Source organism: Fringilla coelebs, assembly GCF_963513975.1.
Source record: "Fringilla coelebs genome assembly, chromosome: 3".
NCBI lineage: Eukaryota > Metazoa > Chordata > Aves > Passeriformes > Fringillidae > Fringilla > Fringilla coelebs.
In genome coordinates, this window is record NC_140030.1 from 37,079,316 (window position 1) to 37,102,959 (window position 23,644).

Below are 23,644 nucleotides of genomic sequence, written 5' to 3' on the forward strand. Positions count from 1 at the left end.
TGTTTGTCTCAAAGAGTCTACATGGATTTCAATAACAAACATTACACCCAGCAGAAAGAATTATTCAGCATGCTGTGTTGTAGATCGAGATCCACGGACTAAATATTCCAAGATCCAAAAAAGTAGCTTAGAAGTTTAAAGCTGCTTGTAAATATGAACAATAACAAGCCTTGTTGCTCTCTGTGTATCAGGAGTTGGAGTGAAATAATCAAAGTTAACAGCAAATTCCCTGTGATATAATAAGGTCAAGGATCATACTTATTTTCTACTTAAGGTTTTGCACATGTAAGGTTAGAAATGGTGGAGGTGGCACCAGGAGTAGCTTTGTTGCATTAAAGACAGCAAAATGAATGATGGTTAAAAGGTTCTGGGAATCCTGTAGCCTCAGATGGGAGCTGAGGGCTATAATAACAGTTCAGAAGACAGTCTAGAAACAATTTTTAGCTCTTTCTCTAAGAAGATGGAGGCCTTGACGTAGCAAAATATTTTCTCTAAAGGATGGCCAGGCTGTTGTTGCACATGGGGTTTGCACAGTCTAAGTAGAGGTGTGTGAAAATTAGAGGTGATGTCCCTTTGTGGTCAGAGGAAGGGGCCAGAAAGCAGCTGGGGCACTTCTGTGCCTGCATTACAGTTGCTTGCCTTTCTCCATCCGTGGTAGGAGGAAATTTAACTAATCTAAATCAAAACTTTTTCAATATTTAAGTTATCCAGCAAAGTGTATCCAGAATGGTGACTGTTGCAAAGCTTTGTGAGGGACTTGTGGGTTCCTGTTAAGAGGCAGAAATGGAGGGAATGACTAATGTATTGCCTGTAAATAGTGTAAAATAATGAGTGGGAGGAGCAGGGACTTGCAGGGAATTGGCTGAAGTCTCCAGGGTTTTGTCTTTCCCTTCCCCCTTGCACCTGGGTGGATCAATAGAAAGGGAGAGCAGTTGTGTAATGGCTTTTTTGCCCATCTCCGTGTGCTGTTAGTTTGACACATGCAATTTACTTGGAAAAGCTTAAGTAGCCTTAATAACAGAAAGTCCCAGCAGAGCTGACACTAATGGTCTCCCCTGTTGTCAGTCTCAACAGAGAGATTAAGAACTGAATGAACAAAGAGGCCCAATTACTATCTCCCCCCTCTGGATGTGGCCACATGAAAGCAGGTATGAGCTGTGGCTCTTTGCACAGACTCTGCCATGCCCTGGTGTGAGAGGGGTTTTTACTGATCTCTCAAGTTACTGACATTACTGAGGGCTGCTGCAACATCGCCCAGTCCAGCTTTTTTTGCACTAATAGTGAAGTCCAGTCATACCCTGATAATGCACATTATTGAACGCTCTTCAGACACTCACCATCCAATATCCTGTGCTAAACCCAGCCCAGCTGAGTCTACCATTTTTTCTACTCAGTTTTGCACAGACAAATCATCTTTTCTTGGCCCAAGCTCTCAGGGAGGTAGCAGAGTGCAGCTCTGCAGGGTGTGCAGCTACAGGCAGACATGTCCCCACTGGACTGGGCTTGCAGAAAAGTCTCAAAGAAAAGAGAACATTGTTTCTGCTTTCATCCAGAGCTCGGAGCGACTTGGTTAGTAACAAAATATGAGCACCGTGTATGAATGGCTACACACTACCCTTTATGAGTGCTGTTCCTCAAATATATTATAAAGCACAGTGCCAGCTCTCTTTTGCCTCCCTTCACTAGGATGGGTTTGTACAATCAATCCAATATTCAGTTTAAAAAATTGCTGCTGCGTGTGCTATAATTTTGTGTCTGTTTTTTATGGCTAATGTGTGGAAGGCTTTAATTGCATCTCCTTTTTCAGTAAGACTGGCCTTTTTTCTGGAATTTTTCTCTTCTTCTGTTTCTCTAGCTTGGCAGACCAAAGATTTCTCCCCATTAGGAAATAAAGCAAATGTGTTTCAATAGAACTCTAGGTGGGCTTTACCAACACAGGGTTTGATCAATGATGATGATGATGGATGGATTTTGAAAAATATGTACCCCACCTTATTCAGTCTCAGTATTGAGGAAAAATATCAGCTTTCAGTGAACAGCTGATATTTGAAGATACTGTCCTGTTGACAAACCAAATCCGTCTCCCCTGGATTTAGAAGATAAAGACCTAAATAATACTTACAGCATCAGTATCAACGTTGTCTAGCCTTTTCAGTCTTTGCTTTATAGCTCATTGTATTTTCCAACATCACTTAAAATGCTTTGCCAGGTACACCAGGTGAATGGTGGAGTTCAACATATTTGTATTTCAAAGGTAGTGAAATAGGTGCTTTGCATTTTATTAATTGAATGTAAGTATACAAACATTTAACTGATTTATATCAACATATTTCATTGATGGTTCTAGAGAGGAACAGTTGCTCTTGTACAATATAATAACTAATATTTATGCTGCTAAAATATACTTAATATGCATGAAAAATAATGGGTTTGGCTAAAACCAGGTTTGTACAGCTTTGTGTGTTTTTCTGTGTGCATACTGCATAAAAAGGAACACTGCACATCGAATGAATGCAATATTTAATCTAAAGTGAAATGCTTAACACTCTTAGCAGCAGTTCAAAGATGAGGACAGCTTTATTGGTGTTTTAGAGTCACGCTTTCTTAAACTTGAATTCTCGTCTTACTGTGATAATTAAAGTTTTGCTGTTGATCTCCAGCGATTAAATTGGCTCCCTTATATATCACAGTTACAGTGTTGGTTTTTTAAATGATTTGTGCATACATCAAAAATTGCAGGGAGGGGGGAAAAAAGTGTTAATCTTTATTAACAAAGACTTGCATGACTGATGAAAATAGAGGAGTATATAAATTTTCTATTCCCAACAAAACAAAATTTGAAATACCTCCTCCTTAATGGACTAGAGTGCATTTTGGGAAATACCTGTGTATTTCTTAAATCATATGCACTAAGCAAATACAACAGTCTATAAAGAAGTAGTAATTTATTATAAACATTTACTCTACAGCCCCAGTGAGGTTTTTGACAGCATGGGCTTGTCCCTGGGAGGTTCCCTTTTTTCTCCCTCCAGTTCTCTCTCAGTGTAGGAACTCAGCAATTGTTTTGAAGAGAATACTGGCAAAAGAAGCTTTTTCATTGCTTGTACTCTCCTTTCTTAGAAGCCTTTCATTCTTCAGCGAAGGCAGAAATTCTTTGCCTGCCCTCCTTTGCTAACCCTTCCACTTGCCCTGATGATCATGTACCATCTCAGACCATTTCATTGCTTTTTGATCTTTTCTCTTAGTACCCACCCTCACGTCTCATTCCTCTGCAAGCAGCATCTGAACCTCTTCCATCATGAAAAAAGACCAGACCATCACCAGTTACATTTGCTCTTTTAGATGCCTTCTGCAATTCTCTTCTCCCCCTTATTGCTCAATGTGCTGTCAGTAGTTGTTGGTGGCACAGTGACTTTTCCAGTCCAGCTTTGTGCATTTCATTCTGGGCAGTGCCTTTCCTGACCTCTTCCTCCTCAAAGGTGACAGTGTGCACTTCCTCCTCAGCTGCCATCTCTCTGTAGTCCCTGATGTTCTTGAAATCCTGCCCATGCTTTTGTTCTCTCGTCTCATATGAGATGTTGGGTAGCGTGCCTGGGATCCTAAACTGCTCACAGCATTGCTGCTGGATCCCTCCTACTCTGCCACTCTGTCCAATTGCTGCTGCTTGATTTTCCTCACAAATACAGAACAGGGATCTATTTCACCTTTTGGACCCTTTTCTTTGAACTGAGTTTCAGATTGTGAGTAGTCTTTAACAAGTAACGTGTGAATTAGCAGCATGTTACATTAATTTCATACTGCAGATACTATTTGGCAGATAGACTATAATTTGTGTTGATGTGGAGTTTGTTCTGTTAGCCTGCAGTTTTCAAAGACTATAGGTAAGAGTTAAGATACCCAAGTGAAATCACACTAGCTGTGTTCCTGATGAACCTGCTGAGGTGACACAGCTAATCAAATTATCTTGAATTAGACTTAATTATGTTTCTGGTTTGTTTGTGTTTGTTTTTGTTTTGTTTTGTTGGGTTTTTTGGTTTTTTTTGTTGTTGTTGTGGTGTTTTTGTTTGGTTTTTGTTGTTGTTGGTTTGGTTTTTTTTTAAAGAACCTTTTCTTTTTCCAATTTGTACATGAAATTGTAAGAGCACATAACCTATGAAACTTGTACCACCTCTGAGACATTTTAGGGACTTGTTTTCAAAGTACACCATTTATTCCTAAACTGAAGTAGCATATAAGTTCATCCAAGCTGTAAGAAGGGATGAGCTCTGGAGATGTCTGTCCAAGTTCTGTTTCTTGATTCTCACTTAAGGCTGTGTCTTTTTGCACATCATCTTGAACCTGACTGTTGATAGTCTACCTGTAGTTTAAATACAGTTTATTTATTTGCTTCTTTATATTTCAATTGGTAGTTCCAATTAAAATGAAACACCAAGGTGTGTTCACAAGACAGTGACATCGTCATTGACAACAGAGTCAGCAAAACAGTACCAAAAGGTCAAGTCATAGACATAACTAGTGCTTAGTTTTCCAGTGCCTTTATGTTTTTGTGCTGACACACGTCTGCTGATCTGAATGTATTAGGAGAAAGGATAGCAAAAGCAGCTAAATTATGTGGTAATTTTAATTAGTAGGAAAGAGGGATGGTAAGGTCTTCCAACAGCATTTTCTAATTGAAGTCACTGAACTGGCATTTCAGCAATGATTTCTGCTTCAGAGATCAAGAGAGATTATTTATCCTTAGCAGTTTTCAGCTCTCAAAAGTTCATGCAGGCCAAGTGACTTCCATCATTCATGAACACTGTTGTGAACTTGTCCCTTTCCGGATTTTATTGATTTGTCATGTGACTTCTGGGAAGAAGTTAAAGTCTCTGTTGCATTTTCCTCATCCTTACAAAGCAGTGAGAGCTGCACAACTTTATTTTCAGAGGTCAGTTAGTGGGAACCAAACTGGAGAGCTGTGGTTGGAGCTTGTTTATAATGGGAAGTGGGTGTATAAACGTCAGGAGGAAAGCCTGGGTTTGCCCAGGTGTGTGCAGGCAGCTGAGTGATGCAGAAAACACTGGTATTAAATTTCTGTGTTTCTCACTCTGCTGTGATTCTCCATTTATGGTGTGTTTCTCCTCACTCAGGAGCGGTGTGCAGAGACTTGCTGTTGTTGTCAACACTGGAAAGACTGAAGCTGGCATCCCTATAGTCCTTCTCCAGAGGTTGCCTTGCAAGACACAGCTGTAAAATATTCATCAGAAAAAACTGATCTTTTAGAGTGAGTAAAAAACAAATGCGACCTTTCTGAATTTTGTCTAAAATGTATAAAAATAATACCATGGATTTTGCATTTTAGAAACGGATTCCAGTTCCTGGGTAACTAGGGATTGTGAAGAGTTTGGACTGAACCTGTGGCACTGGGTTATGGTATTTACATTACACTGCTGTGTTCTTTGGGGTGTGTAGTTCCTTGCTTCCTCTGCTGTCCTTGTACACCTCTGCTGAGCTGCATTTTTGGGGACCAGTGGCTTGAGGAGTGTCAAACATGCCATTGAAATGGGATTTCCCTGAGCAGGAGGCTAGCTTAGCTACCTTGAATTCTTTAAGATAAAGTCACAGACTGTCCCCCTAAGAAGCCCCATCCTCTGCACGAGGAGGGGCTGTCCAGGCACCGAAGTGTTTAGTTGTGTCTGGAAAACAAGGCTCTCTCAGTGCTGGAACACTAGCTGGCCTTGTGGGGTCACTGACAAGGGCTTAGAAAATTAGACCCAAGAGTGTGATGCGATTTCTGAAGTCCATGAAGAAGATAAGTCATTACTCAGTATCATTACTGATACTTTCTGCACCAGTTCATTTTTGCATTTCTTTTCCAATCTTGAGTGTTTTCCCATGGTAAGTTAGAGTGCTTGCTTCAGATGGTTACTCCAGCTCTTTGGTCCCACTGTCCTCAGCTTCCATGATGGACAGCTCTGATTGAAGAGGTGAGTATTTGAGAACTATTAACTATTGTCAGTGTCCAAGGAGAGTTTTTCCCTCAGAAAGCATCCCTCATTATCATGCTATCACCAGTGCACCTTCTGGTCTCACCAGAGATTTTTCCATTGAGATAATCCCTGCACAGCTGTCTACTGTCACCCTTGCAAGCCAACATGAAAGCAAGATCAGCCATGAAGATATCTTCAAGTTAATAGCACAATACAGTAAAGCAACAAAAAATGTAATCTGATGTGATGCACACAGCCCATAGAATGTGTGCAGAACACCTTATTTTTTTACTTTTATTTTTAAAGTTATTTTTATCCCCCAGACTTGTTTTTTCTCAAAAATTTGACTTATTTAGGTACTTTGTATTGTGGGATGCTGCTAATGCTTTACTTTGGAGGGGACTGCAGCATGCTGTAAAGCAGAATGTAACAATCCTTTAATACAATATAAAAGGGTTTCCTGGTAGATACATTCTCTGTTGCTGCCTGAAATGTTTGTGGGTTTTGGTTCTGCAACTTATTACTGCTTCTGCCCCTTCTGCTTGTGTAACTACAGAGAAATGAGTGTTAAAACAGGACCCTTGGGCTTGTCACACTCAGTTGTGTTCTTCTTGGCGACCCCAGCTTATGAAAAATAGAAACAGCATTTAACCCTCAATTCACAAATGGGGTGGTGGAACAGAAAGAAACTCTAAGCAGTGTGGGAGGGTGGAATAGGGAGGAAATGCAGGAACTTCACAAGGAGAGGAAATCCATGGGGATTTAGCTCCACTAGGTCCAAAATCAAGAGGAATAAACTCTGCTCAGTGTTGAGTGCCAAGCACTACACTGTAAGAATGGATCTCTGATTCCTACAAGGCAGAGGGTTACTGTTTATGCTGCAGAAATAAGACTGAGATCTTGGAGTGTGTTGGGAAGTGAATTTGATCTGTCTGATGCAGTTGCAGGGAAAGGCAAAGCCCAGCTCCAAGGCTCTGGGATGCAGAAGTTGATGTGTAGAGGAGATCAGAGGGAATTATTAACTGTGTGGTCATCATGACCTGAAGGGTTAACTGGCCTACAGGAATAAGAAGATTTTGACCATGGTGGGTTTCAAGGGTCCTGTAGTACAGAAGTGGTCCCAAAGGAAGACCAGTAAAGCAACAGGCAGAGTCTCACATCAATGATGAGCCTTGTCAGGAAGCTGGGAGTCAGCCTGACATCCCTGATGAGGGTGGAAGAATTTGTCTAGAAGATCTTGTGGAAAGTTTGTGTGGGGAGCTCAACCTGTGTAGGCAAACCACAATGAGTGCAGGAACTAACCAGAGGATAAAGCTCCAGTTTGGGTAAGAAGTAAGTCCTTTCTACAGCACAGAGACTTTAGAGGGTGTACAACACACCTCAGCAGCCAAGAGGTGCTGGTAATTTCTGGTTTTCAGCTGGAAGAAACAAGTAGATGATGATGATGATTTCTCACATCTCAGATCACTGTTTCCTGTTCTTGCAGTTAGAACAGCCAAGGGCAGTTGTTGAACCTTATTTTCTCAGGATTTTTTCCACCTTTCCCACTTCTTTCACCTTTTCAGATGATAAGTTCCTTGGTTTTCTACTTCTTGATGGTATCTCAGGATGCCTCTGGTTGCTGGACACCCCCATCTGCCCTTCAAAGATGCTGACTGCTCTTCTCAAGGATGCTGCTAGCTCCCAGGCTCACAGTCCAGCAAGCATCTCCTCTTTCACCACACACGTTCTGCTCAGTATTTCTCTCCTTGCAACCAGTTTGCACTTTAGGGCTGCTCACATCAAGAGCCCTCTGCAAATACTCTGTGTAGTTTTGAGTACCAAGCCTCAGAAGAACTATGTCAGGGGATGAATGAGCAGAGAGCTGGAGTAAATTATCTAGAGGGGAGTGGCAAAACCAATCCAGTCTTTTATCTAGACAAGAAAGCAATGAAGGAAATGAAAGAAGGAAAGGGTACAGGGATCCTCTAGAGTGATCTTCCATACTTCATTATGTTTGTCAGTATAGGGGATACATATTAGGTATCATTTTGATAAACCAGCCTATTTTGTGGGGAAGAGAGTATTTTAATTGTCTGGAGTATAGTACTGACAGTATTGAAATCTCTGTTCCTTGCCCCAGTTTCTGGGCAAGGAACAGAGATTATGAAGCCCCTTTACAGGCCTTCACATGGTAGTGCAGTCAGTTTGCCGAGACTGCTGACAAATATATCCTTTGATATGTGTCGTAATAATTTTGTCAATTATGAACTGGAGTAGTAGTCAATTAGAATTGGAGTAGAGACTTTCTGTGGGTGTCATGAAGGACCCTGCATAGCCAAGAAACAGCAGTTTTGGTAGCTGATTTGACCTGGCTACCAAAGCAGAATTGAGCCCATGGTCTCAAGAGGAGAATTTTTGTCACCTTCAGCTGCTGCTGTGTGACCCAAAACACTGAGCACCACAGGAGGTGTGCAGCACCAAGGCTTTGAGCACTGCATCAGAGTCTGCTGTCTGTGCCCTAAACTCATGGATAGGATAGGATAGGATAGGATAGGATAGGATAGGATAGGGATAGGGATAGGATAGGATAGGATAGGATAGGATAGGATAGGATAGGATAGGATAGGATAGGATAGTCCCTGAACTTACGCTTTTCTCTCCTTATTAGGATCTCCTCAGAGATGATTTAAAGTTGCTTCTCAGTTCTTTCAGGTCTCTTGCAAAGTCTGCTGAGGTCAGAGAGAGCCCTCTGGCAGACTCAGCAGGTTTGGGATCTTTCCTAAAGAGGTTCTCTGTGTGAATCAAATGCAGCTAATTTGGCTCATTGATAATGTTTTTTTCCTTAGGAGTTACAGCCAGTTTCTCAACAGCAGCACTGGGAGATCAGTGCCTGGGTTTAGGAAATGAGAATTACTGTCCTAGCTGTGCTGACTGGTGGGGTGATTTTATGCAAAAAAAAATGTGATCTCCATGTCTGCTTCCCTGCTGTGTTCAGTTTCTCTCACTTGCCCATTTTCCAGGGTGTGCCAAATCCCCAGATATTTGTGCTTCCTCTTGCCGTTGCAGTACCCTGTGGTGGGAGGCGAGTGGAAAAATTGTGATCTCTTGATGATAGTGGTGTGCACCATAACAGGGCCACACACCTCTCTGGGGATTGCAGTGGAGATACTCAGCACTTCCACCCATGCTTGTCTGAATACACCTTTCTCCCACCCTGACCTCCTCATCCCTAAGATTTCATCCACTGACTTTCAGCTTGAGCCTTGTTAAGCTTTTAATTGACACGCTGCCTGCCAGACTCTTGCTCTCGTGCCAGAAGCCCAGCAAAACTGAGGAATGTTGTGCCAATATCCAAATATCTTGTGTACTCAAGTTGTCTCCATGATTCAGTGCTGAGCAGGGTGGCATTGGTTCACCTACCTCATCCCACCTCCCAGTGGTCTCCCAAAATATCAGCTGTGAAGGTGCAGGAGGGGCTGTGTCATTGCTGCTGGCAGCTCCTAAGTCATGATTTTCTTGAAGAGGAAGAGCATCTCCAGTGCTCTTTTGCCAGCTGAAAAATATTTTGAAGCTGGTAAATGTGTTCTTTTCTTCTCTGCTGTGTCAGCCAGAGCATTTCCTGATCACTGCCTGGCTGCACATCTTTAATAGTGTGTATAAAAGATAGGATCTAGCTCAAATAGGAATTCGTGCCTTGATGTTGGTTGGCATTAGATTATTGTAGTGGTGTTTTCTGGCCTTGAGAAAAAATCTGTAAGTGTTGGAATTAGTTTTTTCTTGAAGTTTTCTGGAGTGCCTTTTGCAGTATTAGCCTGAGTCACTGTTATATGCTGCCTGGGAGGGTGTGGGGCTGCTTGTGCTAGTAGGGAAGAGGTTCATGTCATACATGGGCAGGAGCAGACCTCTGCACCAGCACTCCGACATGGCAGCAGCAGGGTCCCCAAACTGAATGACAGATACTGCCCATGCTAAAGATCATCTGAACCCCTGCAGCACAGGACATGCTTTGGGATCAGAAAAGGAAGAACAGCAGAGAAGGAGAGGGAGTTGCTTGTGGAAAGGGTTATGGCACTTTCTGCTCACAGTGAGGTCCTGCAGTCATTTTAATAGGCTCCTGAACAGAAGGTGACAGTGAGGGACTGTTCTCCCATCCAGAAACCCTGCTGTGTGTGATGGTAACATAAAACCCCACTCTCCCATGAGCACAGCCCTGTGTCTGCTTCGTTCCCAAGGTTAGGCTCTGGCACTTCTGTTAAGCAGCAGCCAGCTGGAAAGATCTCCTAACTGGTTTTATGCAAATGGGAGCAGATATGTCATGCATGTGTGTTTGCACACTGGCACTGTCCCCTATCAAACAATAGATATTGTTTTGTCATGTAAATAGTGCCCAACTGACAGGGCTTTCTGGGAGCTGAGCTTGCTCGTACTGAGTGGTTTTGACGTGTGTGTATGCAGGTGTTGAAAGAGTGGGAAGGAGGAGTGTGGAACTTCAATGAGATAAGTCAAATAAACCCTCCAAATCGTGTTATATGGAAAGTGGTAAGTATATAACTTGTGTGTTGCATAAGGGAGGTCAGGGCTACACGGCAGAGAGGCAAGTAAGAGGGGAAGAAAAACAATTGTTTTCATACAAGATTAGTTATGTTCAAGCAATGACTTGAAACTGCCTCTGATCTTCATCTCTGGCTCCATGTGTCCATGTGCAGGAGCATTCTGCCTGGCAGGTGCAGCTCTGCGGGTTGGTTTTGATGATACCAAGGCATTGCCTGAGAGCTGCCAGGCAGCTGAGGATTTACACTGAGTGCAGCCAGCAGTGGAGGCCAGGCAGCGGAGATGGAGTGGACAGAGCAGCTGGGGAAGCTGTGGTGGCTGTCTCCCTGTGTCCCTGTGTCGGTTCGCCGCCAAACGGGGCTGGCTGTCGGTCCGGCTGAGGCGGCCACCTGCAGCAGAGCAGTGACATCAATCAGTCTGCTCTGGTTGTGGTGGGAAGCCTGATGAGCAACTGTCATACAGATGCTCCCTGGGAGGCTGCTAAATAGTCATTGTTGAAGTAATTACTAGCAACAAGTGGGGGGGAAAAAAAAAAAGGAGCTTAGAAATTGTTTTCAGATGTCCCAGACAGTGGTGATACTTAGGGTGATGAATATGCAACTGTCCATATGGAAAATAAATTATTGTATTTGCCACAATAAAATATGTAATGAAAACAGAAGAATCCCCCCCGCCATAACCCAGACTCAAAGTCTATGTAGATGTCCAGTTCAAAATGTTGGTTGGTATCAAACCTAACTCCAGAAATAGGATTGATGATGTTGTAAAGGAAAGAAGAAAAGTGTGAATCAAAAGCACATTGTTCTCGACCTGGTGGGGGGCTTTACTGTTTTCCAGATGAAGCTTCTGCTGGCTTTCACAATTACACCTTTGACTGATTTTTAACTGTCTTTTGGGGCAGGAAGGGTCAGAGGCAGTGTCCTCCCTGTAAGAAAAGATGTATTTTTCCTGAGTAGTTTATACTGGATCCGTGATGAAACTAAAGAAAAATCACTGAAAGGGAAGCAATGCTGCATGTCTTGGACAAACCCTTTTAAAGTCAGCTGAAAGAAATGGCAGATATATCAGCATCCTGCAGTAAAAGATAAATGAGTTCCAGGAAACCCACTCTTTCTAATGCAATAATCCACTCTGCTGAATAATGCTGTTATTCTAAAGTGAATACAATCTTAGTGTTTACGTCATATTTTATATATGACAAACTGCTTTCAAAGAGGCTGGATGAGAAAAAGAGCATTTTATACATTTTATACTGTTATGTACTAATAAAAAAAGAAACCCATTTTGCTGTGAGAGTTAAGCAAAGAAAGAAAGAGATGAGCCGTATTTAGATGTAGGAAATTTTCTTAGAAAGACTATTGTTATGAATTAGTAGCTTTTACCTACTCTCCCATAACAAAATGGTCTAGCTCCATATCTTAATATTGGGGTATTCCAAAATAATTTAGGCTAATTTTATTCCATTGTTTATGTTGAATAAAATAAAGCTACAAGATGCTGAGATTTTTTTTCTTGGACTAGAGGCTCCTCAGGGCAGTCAGAGCCCCAAGCCTGCCAGAGTTCAAGAAGCATTTGGACAATGCTCTCAGGCACATGGTGAGATTTCTGGGGCCATCTTGTGCAGAGCTGGGAGTTGGACTCAGTGATCTTTGTGGATCCCTTCCAACTCAGGAAATTTTGTTATTCTATGATTCTGTGATTCTATTCAGCATAATTTCTATGATAAACTGGAAAAAAAAGAATTTGGGATCCCTTGCAGAAAACTGCAGTTCCCTTCTTCTTTTTTTCCACCTTTCATCTTGTACCTCAGCACACATGGAAACTTTTTGTTAGCTATGTAAGCATTCTTTTATTCAAGTACTAATTTAACTTAGTGATTGCATTGAGAATGACCTGTGCTCTGGCATTTCATCTTTTCCATTTAGCGCAGAGAACTTCTTAAAATTGATTAGCTCATAGCTCCTAAATCTTTCATAGTTTTGGCTTTTTTCTCTTCCCTCAGCGAGAAAGCTGCTGGTTTTAACCCTTTGCATGAATTCAGGGGAGTCTGTTGCCTAGCCTTTCAGTATCTGTGATGTTTGATGTTTCCTGGACTGTCCTTTGGCTTTTGAAAATCATCATTCCCGTGCTTTTTTTGTTGCTGACGTGTAGGCGCTACGGCCACTGAAGCAGCCTGGCAGCAGTTTGGAGGGGAGGGAGCTGGGGAGGGGAAAGGTGCAGAGAGTGTTTTTGCCAGCTCTGCCAGTTGCATGGGAGAGAGGACAGAGCTGCGAGCTTTACAACCCTGCCACCGAGCAGCCAGCTGCCCACCCACAGGCTGCTGTGCCACCCCAGGCAGACAGACAGACAGACAGATATCTCCTAAGTGTCCGTGGGGCAGTGTGGCTCAGTGAGCTGAGAGCATAATCCGTGGGGATGCAGCTGGACCTCAGCGCCGGGGGACGGTGCCTCGCAGCTGCCGATTGGGAACACTAATCCACAGTCAGCCTGTCCTTTTCCACACTCCACTCATGGGGTGAGCACGTTATCCTCAGGAGGGACTGACCCACAACAAAGCAGCTGAACCTGTGGGCATCGCATCTGGCCAGTTTCCTTGGAGAGGCTTGGGAAGTAGGTGTTGCTTTCCCAGCCCGCCCCAGGTAAGTAATCTGATTTTAAACAAAGAAGCACAGAGATAGCTGTTTTTCATTTAAAAATATGTTAAAGCAAAATAATTTTTTCCGTTGTTGTTTTGAAGGCATAAGATTTGAATATTCTCATGCTCTGTCCCTCCCTTGAGCTTCTGGATCTTGGGGGTGATAATGAGGGATTTAATTCTGGGCAGCAGGTGCTGGCAGCAGGGATGCGATGCAGTGCCTGTAATCGTGTTCTCGGGTTCATTTTGCACCATCTGGGTGTGAAAGGAGCAGTCAAGCTTTTAATTGCAGTCCTTGGGCATCTGGTACCTTCCTCCTGCTGCTGGGGGTGCAGACATGGTCAAGGAAAGACACTCTGTGTGTCTGAGGCATGCAGAGAGTTAAAGCTGGGGGCAGCAATGCCACTGCCAGTGTAGCCACTGTGCTGGGGATGGGTCCCTGGGGAGGGGAATGAGAAGGCTGTTCTCACTTCCATTGTTCACCCATCACCTTTTTCTACCAGCTGAGGAGAAAAGGAAAGTTGGTCTTTCAGTTGTCTAGGTTTCCTGTTCCAAATGGGTGCGCTTTTCTGAATTGCAGATAATCCCAGCGAGGAGATGTAAAGCAAATGTGGTCACAGGGAATGTGACCTGTTGTTTGAGCAGGAGCCACACTCGTGCTGTGGCTGCCCTCTGGGAACAGGACCAACACCTGCTGGAGACCTGGGCAAAGTGGGAGATACCCCTAAAAGACCAATAGCTGAATCAGCTCAGTGCTGTGTTTTTATGTATGATCCAAGTGGTGGAAAAGACAAGAAGGCGAACTCCATGATAGCAGTGACGCGGTCACAGTCCATCACTCCAGTGTGGAAGGGCATGGCAGGAGGAGGCTCATGATCTCAGTGTGCTGCAGTGATGGGAAAACTGGGAGAGAAGGAGAAAAATTCAACTAGGGAGTATGATTTCCAGCATTTACCTTGCACAGGTTGTCCAGACTTTTCCAGCCCTACATTGTTGAGATATTAGTGTCTTTCTAGTGGTGTGGCTAAGATGTGATGAGCATCTGTGGTTTCTGCACACTTGCTCAGAAACATCAGTGTATTGGGAAAATGTCTCTGTTGAGACTGAGATTTTTGTAGTGAATATGCAAATCTGTCAGTGACAATGATGTCACTGCATTGTTTTGCTTTTGTTGGGTTTTTTTTTTCTTTTTTTAATTTAAGAGGTAAGAAAACCAGGCAGTTTCTGACTAGAGATGTTTTAAGGTGTCAGTGTATTGTACATGCCTCCAGCCATGCCTCCACCTGGCAGCCGGCGTAGGGGTGAGGCTGGGGACAAACAAGTGATGGCACAGTTCACCTGGACACTGCCACTGCCCAGGCAGGGGCTGGCACAGAAACACACCATCCTCTGCCTGAAACACTCCCTGTTGTGAGGTGTGCCCTGCACTGTGGCTGGTCACGGAGGGGAGCTGTGGGGTGTGCTCCTGGGTTATGGAAGCTCCACTTTGGGATGTGATGGGGGAGTCAGGGATGTTGGGAGCAGGGGGCCAGGATCATGGGTGGGTGGTGGGAGGTGTGGAGGGAGGATGGGTGTTCTGCTTGCTTTGGAAGCATGAGTCACTGGAAATCAAATACTTGAGGAGGTAAGATTGAAACTTGTGTTGTTTGTTACAGTTCAAATTACTAAGTGTAGGCCATCTCTGTCTCTTGGCACTTTTAAAATGGTTTGTACAAATAATGTGCACTCTGCCAGAGGAGCAGGGTATGATGTGCTAGTGGAGGACATGAGGGTTTTTCTTCCATCTTCCCTATTTTCCATTTTACCAGGGTACAAAGTGTGTCCATTACACTGAGGGTGTGGGTGAAACCAGTCCAGTGGCACAGGGTACAGCACCACTCCTCTGTTGTCCTATGTTGTGCTGACTTTGGGGACCAGAAACTCTTTGTCTGGTTTCTCTAAATAAATGTGCAGCTATTTCCATGTTGCTCCAAACATGTTTGCACTTAGAAAGGAAGAGAAAGGTGAGGAAAAGCTAACTTGAATCTTTTACCAGGAAATGGTATTGCCTAATGCTTATACTTAGAAATCAAGAGTCAGTTACCTGGAGTTTTTCTGGCTTTGGCATAACTTTCTATCGACCTCAGTGAAAACAGAGTAACTTTCTGTGCTTTCAAGGGCCTTTTTCTAAGATGTATGTAATATTCTTCTGCATATTGTTTACCTCAAAGGGTGTTATAAGAATTAAAGCTCATAAAGAATTCTAAGATTGGCTAATATAAGTCACCTTAGGAGTGCAAATTAAATTATGTTGCCAACTACTACTAAAAATTAATCTACACTTTTAGTTATCACTGCTCTGAGATGGATTTAAAGGATAACATAAGGGTGAAAGACATTGTATTCCAGTATTGATCTCCAGGATCATCTGGACCCTGTACCTATTACTCTTCAACTATGCAGAGGGTTTTGTACTGGTGGCTGTTAAGGAGCAGTGTGGTGATATTTCAAGAGAGGAGGACAGATAATTTGTAAATACACTGGACGTCTTGAAGGTGTTTTTCCTGTACTGAAACAATTAAATGCTAAAGTGAGAAAAGCACAAATAAAGCTGCAATCTTCCCAAAGTGGGCAGGTTCTGGATCCCACATCTCAAAGTGATCAGTGGATACATTTTCTGTAATTATATCAGAAAACTCTGTTCAGCTCTGATGGCTTGTTGGATGGGTCAGTGAAACCTGGGGAGACAAACATCCTTACAGTTTGCATGATGAGTGCTAAATCTGAACTGTTTCTGGGGTCAGTGGGGAATGATATCAGCTTGGTGGGGAGAACAATTTCTCAGTGACAGCAAAGAGGAGTGTTTCCCAATTGCAGGTTGTGATCTTTCCCAGCGGTGTCCTTGCGATGGTTCAGGGGAGGCTGTGAAGCATTTTATACTTGTGAGGGAACAGTCAGCTGCCTTTAATTGCTGACTGCACTCAATCCTTCCAGGGCAGAGGTTTGTATATTTATATCAGCAGCCAGTAGCTATAACCTATTCTTGTTCCTTTGGCCAACAGTAGTTAACCCACCCTTGGCTAGTTAAAGACGGGATACCTGGCAGGGGGAGAGAGCATGAAAGGGGACCACACAAATAGAAGTTAGGCTGAAAGAGAGTTAAGCTCTCAGAAAGTATAAGGATTTTTGTCCCAACCAAGGGGAATGAGGGCACATTGAAAATGTGCTACTGTCTACATCCCTCCACTTTGCAACAGAAGTGCAACGTCTTCAGGAGGTTCTGAGGAGTTTTTGTGATCCCCTGCCAAGCCAATGCAAAGATGAACGCTCGGGGAGGAGCTGCTGTAGTGCTCTGTTTCTGAAAGCTGGCTGACAGCAGTGTTGTTTTCTGATCCATAGGTCCAATGGATGGCATAGCAATAGCATCGCTGTCCAGGGAGCTGGAATCCTTCCTCGCCTGCCTGCATGCTGCTTGAACTGATCCCAGGCCTTTGTTTTTGGACTGAAGAAACCTGAAAACCTTTCTCTCCTAATTCATGAGCCAGCAGGATGTGGTCGCCGTGCTTTCAGAACGCCTGCTTGTAGCCGCCTACAAAGGCCAAGTGGAGAATGTGGTGCAGCTTATCAACAGGGGTGCCAAGGTAGCAGTTACCAAGGTAACGAGAGAAAAACGCTTTGCAAAACCCTGGGAACTAATGTAACTCTTCTAGACCATTGTCTGTGAAAATGCCCTCCTAGCTTTACCAATCTGAATGTGACTGAAGTTAGCGTTCAGATTTCCTTAGAGTTGGCACTTAATAGCTGACGCAGATTTGCAGTATAGTGCGCGTCTTGTGTTTATACCCTGTGCAGTACGTGCAGCTGTGATGAACACTTAGTCCTTGCAAACAGTGTGTCGACAGAGGGGAGCAGCATTTTTCAAAGCATGCATTGACTTTTGGGCACTCTGTGACCTGATGAATGGAGCGATTCATCACTGTCAAGGGAAGGCGGTTCAGGGCACACGTCTCCCTGGGTGAGGGGATGGGGAAAAGCCACCTCTTGTGGCAGGGTGAAGGGATGCAGAAAGTGTTTCTTGCTGCTGAAGTCTCTTGGTGCGGCAGCCTCAGTTAGACCCAACCTCTTCATTGATTTGCTTTGTGTAGTCCCTTAGTTCCAGACTTGGGGGTTGCAAATTGTGTTCCCTGCACCTTTGAGAAAAGTCAGAGTCAAAGGATTTCTGCTTAGATACAAGTGAGTTCAAACTGATATTCACCTATTCCTAATGCTCAACATGTTATAAATAATACAATCTTAGAAAAGATGCCTGTTGCAGAGAAGGTTTGATCAGCAAAAAAGTTTAAAATAACTAGGTAAGTAAAGTCTTTAGAACTGTAACAAAATTTGGGGTGTACTGTTTTGATGAACTGTTGTTTGCCATCCTACCTACTTATATTTGTGTTTCCATATTGGTTTTGAACATTACATATGTATGGAAGCTAATATTTACAGATAGAAAGCACATTTGATAAAAAGAGGAAAAGGCAGAATGCTTATCTGTCAGTGACAGTTGTTTTCAGTCCCTTCACAGTGTTTGAGTTGTAGATAATACTTATTTTGAAAGTTGGAGGGATCCAAGGACAACCTGTGCTTTTAAGTTTTGTTTGCCAAAATAAAAATTGCTGGTAGATACAAAGCACAGGTGTAATAAGCGTGAATAGTCCCATGTAGACAGCTGTTTGTTTCTGTTTTTCAAACAGCTCTGTAGCCGATGAACAACTATTAAAGGTAGTCAGTAATAGACCAGGAAATGCTGACTTACACATACCTGAATGGTAGCTCAGGGTTTTGTGGTTGTGTTTTCTTTTGTTTGTTTATTGGGGTTTTCATTGAGCTTTGAGGCTGCTGAGGGACCTCTGCTAATTACAATAAGAAACAAATAGCAGATTTGACTTCGAAACACAAAACCAGGTTAATTTGATATAATGCAGATTTCCTAGATTTGACAAGTTTTTCTTTCCTATATGACATAGGTGGCTCCCTTGCTTTGTTGTTCTGCCCTATGTGGGAAATTAAAACAAAGCTCATTTGGCAGCAAAATTGCAGCCAGGTGCAAAGTGCTGGTGTTTCTGTGGAGACATGTGCTTGCCAAGCATGCTGGAGAGCTGTGAGCTCTGAGGCCATCCCTGTAGCTCACCAGCTACTACAGCACTGTAGCTATTCTTTCCTAGAAGTTGTGGGTCTCCCCCGTGGAGCCCAGGGAGGGAAGATGACAAAAGCTGTCCCCGCTGTCCTTGTGGATGCGTCCCAGCACACCCACAGACAGCACAGATGAGCTGCTTGGGGAGCCTGCTGACAAGCCCTGCTCAGAAGAGATGAAGTCAGATCTGCAGGACTGTGGAGGAGTGCACACAGAGGAGCAGGGACTGTCTGAGAGCAGCAGCCAAGGCTGTGTGCAGGGGGCCTTTTGAAGGCACACAGACTCTTACTCCTCCCACGCCATCAGCCGGAGAGAGCTGAGCTCAGTGCAAACCAAGAGGCGTGAGATCAACCTGGTGCCCTCCCCAGAGCCCGTGCACTCAGGCTCTGGGATGTCCTGTCCAGGGGTACACAGCATGGAGTTCACACCTGGCTCTCCCCCTGCCTGCCAGCTGCAGAGGGAGAGCGTGTGCATGTTTGCCTACAAAGGGCTGTATAAACATACCCTGGAATAGCTCGGCTTGCTAATCTGATGGCACACAAAGGCTGGAAGGAGAAAGATCTGTTTAAAGTTAAGGACAAGGTTGTCACAAGAGCAAGGATGTATAAATTAGACTCAAGTATATTGAAACTGGAAATCTGGAGGGTTTTTTTAGCAACAGGTTCTTGTGCAGTTTTCTACCAAGCAGAACAAGCACAAAATACAAACAACTTTCGGGACAGAGGTTCTTAATTTTGGAATGGAAATTAGATGGCAGAAATTTTGTAGTGCAGAAAAATAGACCAAGCTTTCAGATAAATTAAAACCCTGAACCCTCTTCTCTCCCAGGATAAAACTCATTGCACAATGAAGCATAAAAATAAATTTATCCATGTGTCTGCTTTAGATCTGGTTTACCTCTATGTCTTCTGCTTTCATTAGTAGTTTTCAGTTTGTTCTGCCTGATTACAAATTACAGGGGTTTAGTTCCAAAAAAAGAAAAAAATGGATTTGGTCCTTGTCAACCAAACTTCCTGCTGAATTCTTGGGTTTTATTGGAGGAAGATACATGGAGACAAAGCTTTTTGGAGGGAAAACATTCCCCCATCACAGCAGGCTTTAATTGTATTTCTGGTCTGTATCTGTAAGCACAGACGAGTTGTTGTGAATATCACCACAGAGCCACAGATTAAAGTGTCCAGGATCTAGAGATAAGTGCTAGAGTTCTTTATTCAAAAAGGATTAATCGAGCATAGCTCAAGAAAAATGAAGGATATTTTTTGTAACAAACCAAGTACTAGTAAATGCCTTATAGCTGACTTGTCCAGTTCTGATTTTGTCCTGTATGTAAAGTCATATGATGTGCTTAATTGTTGCTTCAGTAAGCAACAATTCATCTGCAAAATAGTATTTCAGTTTTGTCACTTCTGAGTAGATGATTTCAGAAAAAAAGAGGAAGAATAGGAAAGAAACAAATCCAATACAAATACACATGTCCAGGTGCTGACTTCAGCATTACAGCGAGGATGCACTTGTTTCATTTTGACAGCATTACTAGCAGGGCATCTCTGCAGCTGAAGTCAGTATGGAAATGTGCACCTCCTCTGACTCCAGGGAGGGACACTCAGGCTCATTCCAGATTTGGGGCCTTTTAAAACATATAAAGAGGAGCTGATGGCTGCGAGGTGACACAGGTGATGGCAGTCTGCCATCAGGGAGCCCACAGGGAGAGGGCTGGTGGCACTGTGTGGCACATGCATTGGGCACTCATTGTGGTGCTGACCTCTGCCCCAGCCATGGGGGTTGTGGCCCAGGGCAGCTGTGGTGCTCAGCAGGGGCTTTGTGGCTCTGCTCTTCTCAAAGGGCACCTGCTCGGTCAGGGTGCTCTGTCGCTGCTCTGCCTCATGTGACAAAGAGATGATTTCCATTTTTACACCTTTTTGTCTGACATTCTTCACAGGTATGAAATGTGTAGCTGATTCCTTTATGAAAAGGGCAAAAAATACCCTGAAGAACTGGTCATTTGTACTGGCTGATCCAGCAAGCAGGTGCCCTTATCAAGTCCTTTGGTGAATAAGCTGCAAAAACTGGGAAACTAAGAACTTAAGCCTCTTCTTCCAAGCAAGAAAGCTGGTCCCTTCTTTCAGTCCTTTTTTAGAGCTCTCTTTCAGTGAAATTATTGACAGCTGCATCTTTGGCACAAAAGCCCTGGGACTTTTGCTGAGCTGATGTGCCTTGCTGTCCTCCCAGGATGATGTTGTCCTTTTCCTGAGGGTATTGGGTTTGCCTGGCCAGGTTTTGGTAGAGGGAAGGGCTACGGGTGTGGTTTCTGTGAGAAGCTGCCAAAAGCTTCCCCAGGGCTGGTAGAGCCGCTGCCAGATGGCTCCAAGATGGATGTGCTGCTGGTTAGGGCTTGGCCAGTCAGGAATGGCAGTAACCCCTCTGGGATAACATATTTAAGAAGGAAGAAAAAAAGTTACAGAGATGTAATTATAGCCAGGGAACAGCAGTGAGAATATGTGAGAGGAACAATGCAGACACCAAGGTCAGTGGAGGAGGAGGTGCTTCAGATGGTGGAGCTGAGATTCCCCTGCAGCCCGTGGAGGCAGACCCATCTCAGAGTAGGTGGATGCCTGAAAGAGGCCTGTGAATCCATGAGAAACTTGTGCTGGAGCAGGCTCCTGCATTGCTCATAGCTATAAAATTGAATTCTGCAGAGCATGGATGATCATTCAGAAAAAAAAGCCCTAAAGAAATGCAAAAGGTAGTGCTTCTGTTTTGATTCAGTAATTGTTTGATTTAGCTTCTGAAGCAGTCATGTTATGAACACAACATATGGCAACACTTTTGTAATGCTGGGGTACTTTAAGTCTCAACTTCAGAGCATGTTGAGTTCTTTAAAGCAGTCTCTCTTTTTTTTCTTTTCTTAGCTAAGACAGAAGCAAAAAAAATGAATGTGTTTTGGTGCTTTCACATTTTTGCACTCCTTCAGTTTGAAAAGCTATTTGTGTCTGTTTTAAACAATAAATAAAGATAAATTAAAAGGGACTAACAAACACTTAGGAACTTGCTGAATGCCTGTTGAGGTCAATGAGAAGCTTTCTGCTGACTTGAGTGAGCAGGTTATTAATGGAGAACAGTCCCAACAAATTATCAGCGTGAACAATGTGACAGGACTTGGATTTTGCTTTCAGGCTTTTCCAATAAAATGTGGACAGGCATGTTTTTTATGAGTGCAGAATGGATAAATAAATAACAGTCCTTGTGCATCACAAGAGTAGGGTGAGATGGGGAACTGAATGTTCCTGCAGAACTGAATGTACCTGCAGAAAAGCACCTACACACAGACGAACACAAGGAAAGATCATGGAGCTGACAGTGCTAAGGCCCCCCTGTGTGGGTTTGGTTGTGGAGCGCGTGCGCGTTGGCAGCAGTGCTGGGAGGACTCTGCTTTTAAGCGGTATCGACAGCTGCCGGTCAATATCTGGAAGTTGGAGAGCAGGTTCAATGCAAACAGAGTCCTACCCTTGCATTTCAGTGCTGAAGTTCCCGTGGCTGTTAGCAGTGCTTGGCTCAGCCCGGCACACCCCACGGCTACAGCAGCGTGTCACCGCGGCTGGGAGCTGCAGCCTCAGTTCCAGTAGGTCCCATTTATTTTGTCAATAAGTCCGTGACACAGGGCCATTTGTATGATTTGTTGCCTGATGAAGCAATTGTTTACATTTGAATAGAAGTCCAAATTGCAGGGTTTTTTTACATATGAATGACTGCTTTATTGGTTCATTAATCCCAAGTTGTAGCAGTGTCTCATTTGTATTTGTGATAACTCCCAAAACATTACAGTTTATATTTGGCAAGGCTCACAAGCTTCTAAGTCAGTAATCTGCATGTAGAACAGTCCCTGGGTTTGGTGTTGTGTCCTTGAAGTGAGCATCTAGGAGACACACTGGTTTGTATGTTTTCCTTCCCACTAGGACCCTTGTGTGTACTCAGATAAATCCCCTCTTTGCTGCTGCGTTCAGTGCAGAATCTTTATGGAGGAGACACACAGAGGGAGTTTTGTCTGTCTGCCTTCATCTCTCTGCCCCCTATATATTTTGGGTAGGATGAATTGCTGTGAGAGAAAAACTTGGTTGTCTGGTGGTTTAACTTGAAGACATGAAGGCAAGAGCAGCCCTGACTTGCTGGTGTGGCATGGACTTGGTCAGTGTTTGTCTCCAAAGCTTACTCTGCTCCAAATTTGTCATCACAGCACAAGGGGCACCCAAATTGTCTTTTCTCTTCCTCACAGTTTGTTTTGGATTGGTGTGTGCATGTGTATGTACATCCATACCTGTGTATTTGTGTGGGGATTTGATGTTTTTCCAAGTGTTTGCACTGCCCATGCTGGAACAGTGTCCACCTGTACCACCCATCTCTGCTCTCATTTTGATGTTGCTGGGAAGAAAATCTGGCATTGCTGGTTCTTGCAGGCTTGTGATTAATCTTGAGATAATCAGTGCTCTTCCAAAAGCCTGAGCCTCTAATCAATGTAACATGCTGGAATTGATCTCCCTTCCCAGTCTCCTTTCCTGGTTAGTGTCATAGTTTTTGTTTACAGTGTCACTCTAAAGTAGAAAGAGCTCAAGGACTGCATGTGTGCAGAAACTCTGGTTCCTGAAGGCCTCTCTTTAGGGTTTTCCAGTGGGTGAAATGCCTCTCAACCTATACTTCTGGACAGAGAATCTGAAACACACTAACACTCTGGAATAAAAATGATCCTTTAGTCTTCCAGCTCACCACTCCAGCAGGCATAGTTCATGTGGCAATTGCCCAGGAAGGTGTGTTTGGTGAGAAAAATATGTCCCTTGTATTCAAATTAACTCCTATTCTGCTTTCATAGCTTGCTTTTAACACAGTACCTTTAACTGCATGTCAGCATTTTTGTAGTGGTTAGAGCTGGTTATCAGAAAGTTTCCCTGCTGGAATAGATATTCGTGTTGTTGATGCTTTCCTTTTAAAGCACATGATCTGGCTTCAAGGTGGGTTTGTTTGGGATTTTTCCTTCTCCATGCACAGATTGCTATAAATTGTTTTCATGGTGTATTAATAACCTTCCAGGAAGTGAGATAGATGCCTGGATTAGGTGATTTACTTATTGTCATTAAGGAATGTAGAAAGTCAGTTCCCGTAAATCCAAATGTGCTGATTCACAGCACATACTCATAATCCAAACATACTGTTCATTGTTGGGAATGACTTGTCAATTTGGTATTTTAATTTATTTTTTTCCCTTTCTTTATTTCTTTTTATCCCTCTATTGCCTGGGCATTTTATGCATCCTGCTATTGAGTTAGCTGGAACAGCAACATTCCCCTGGCTCTCCTCCAG

At 43.5% G+C, this 23,644-nt stretch overlaps 1 protein-coding gene across 2 annotated transcripts in view; it reads left to right on the top strand.

The window, feature by feature from the left end:
- The window catches only part of ANKRD6 (ankyrin repeat domain 6), an 86,486-nt gene that overhangs the window by 35,877 nt on the left and 26,965 nt on the right, over window positions 1-23,644 (top strand). For both annotated transcript variants that reach the window (XM_084201980.1, XM_084201979.1), the window contains exons 3-4: window positions 5,130-5,263; window positions 16,516-16,772. In XM_084201980.1, coding sequence (XP_084058106.1) covers window positions 16,653-16,772 — 120 coding nt within the window. In that variant the 5' untranslated portion in view covers window positions 5,130-5,263; window positions 16,516-16,652. The remainder of the gene's footprint in view (window positions 1-5,129; window positions 5,264-16,515; window positions 16,773-23,644) is intronic.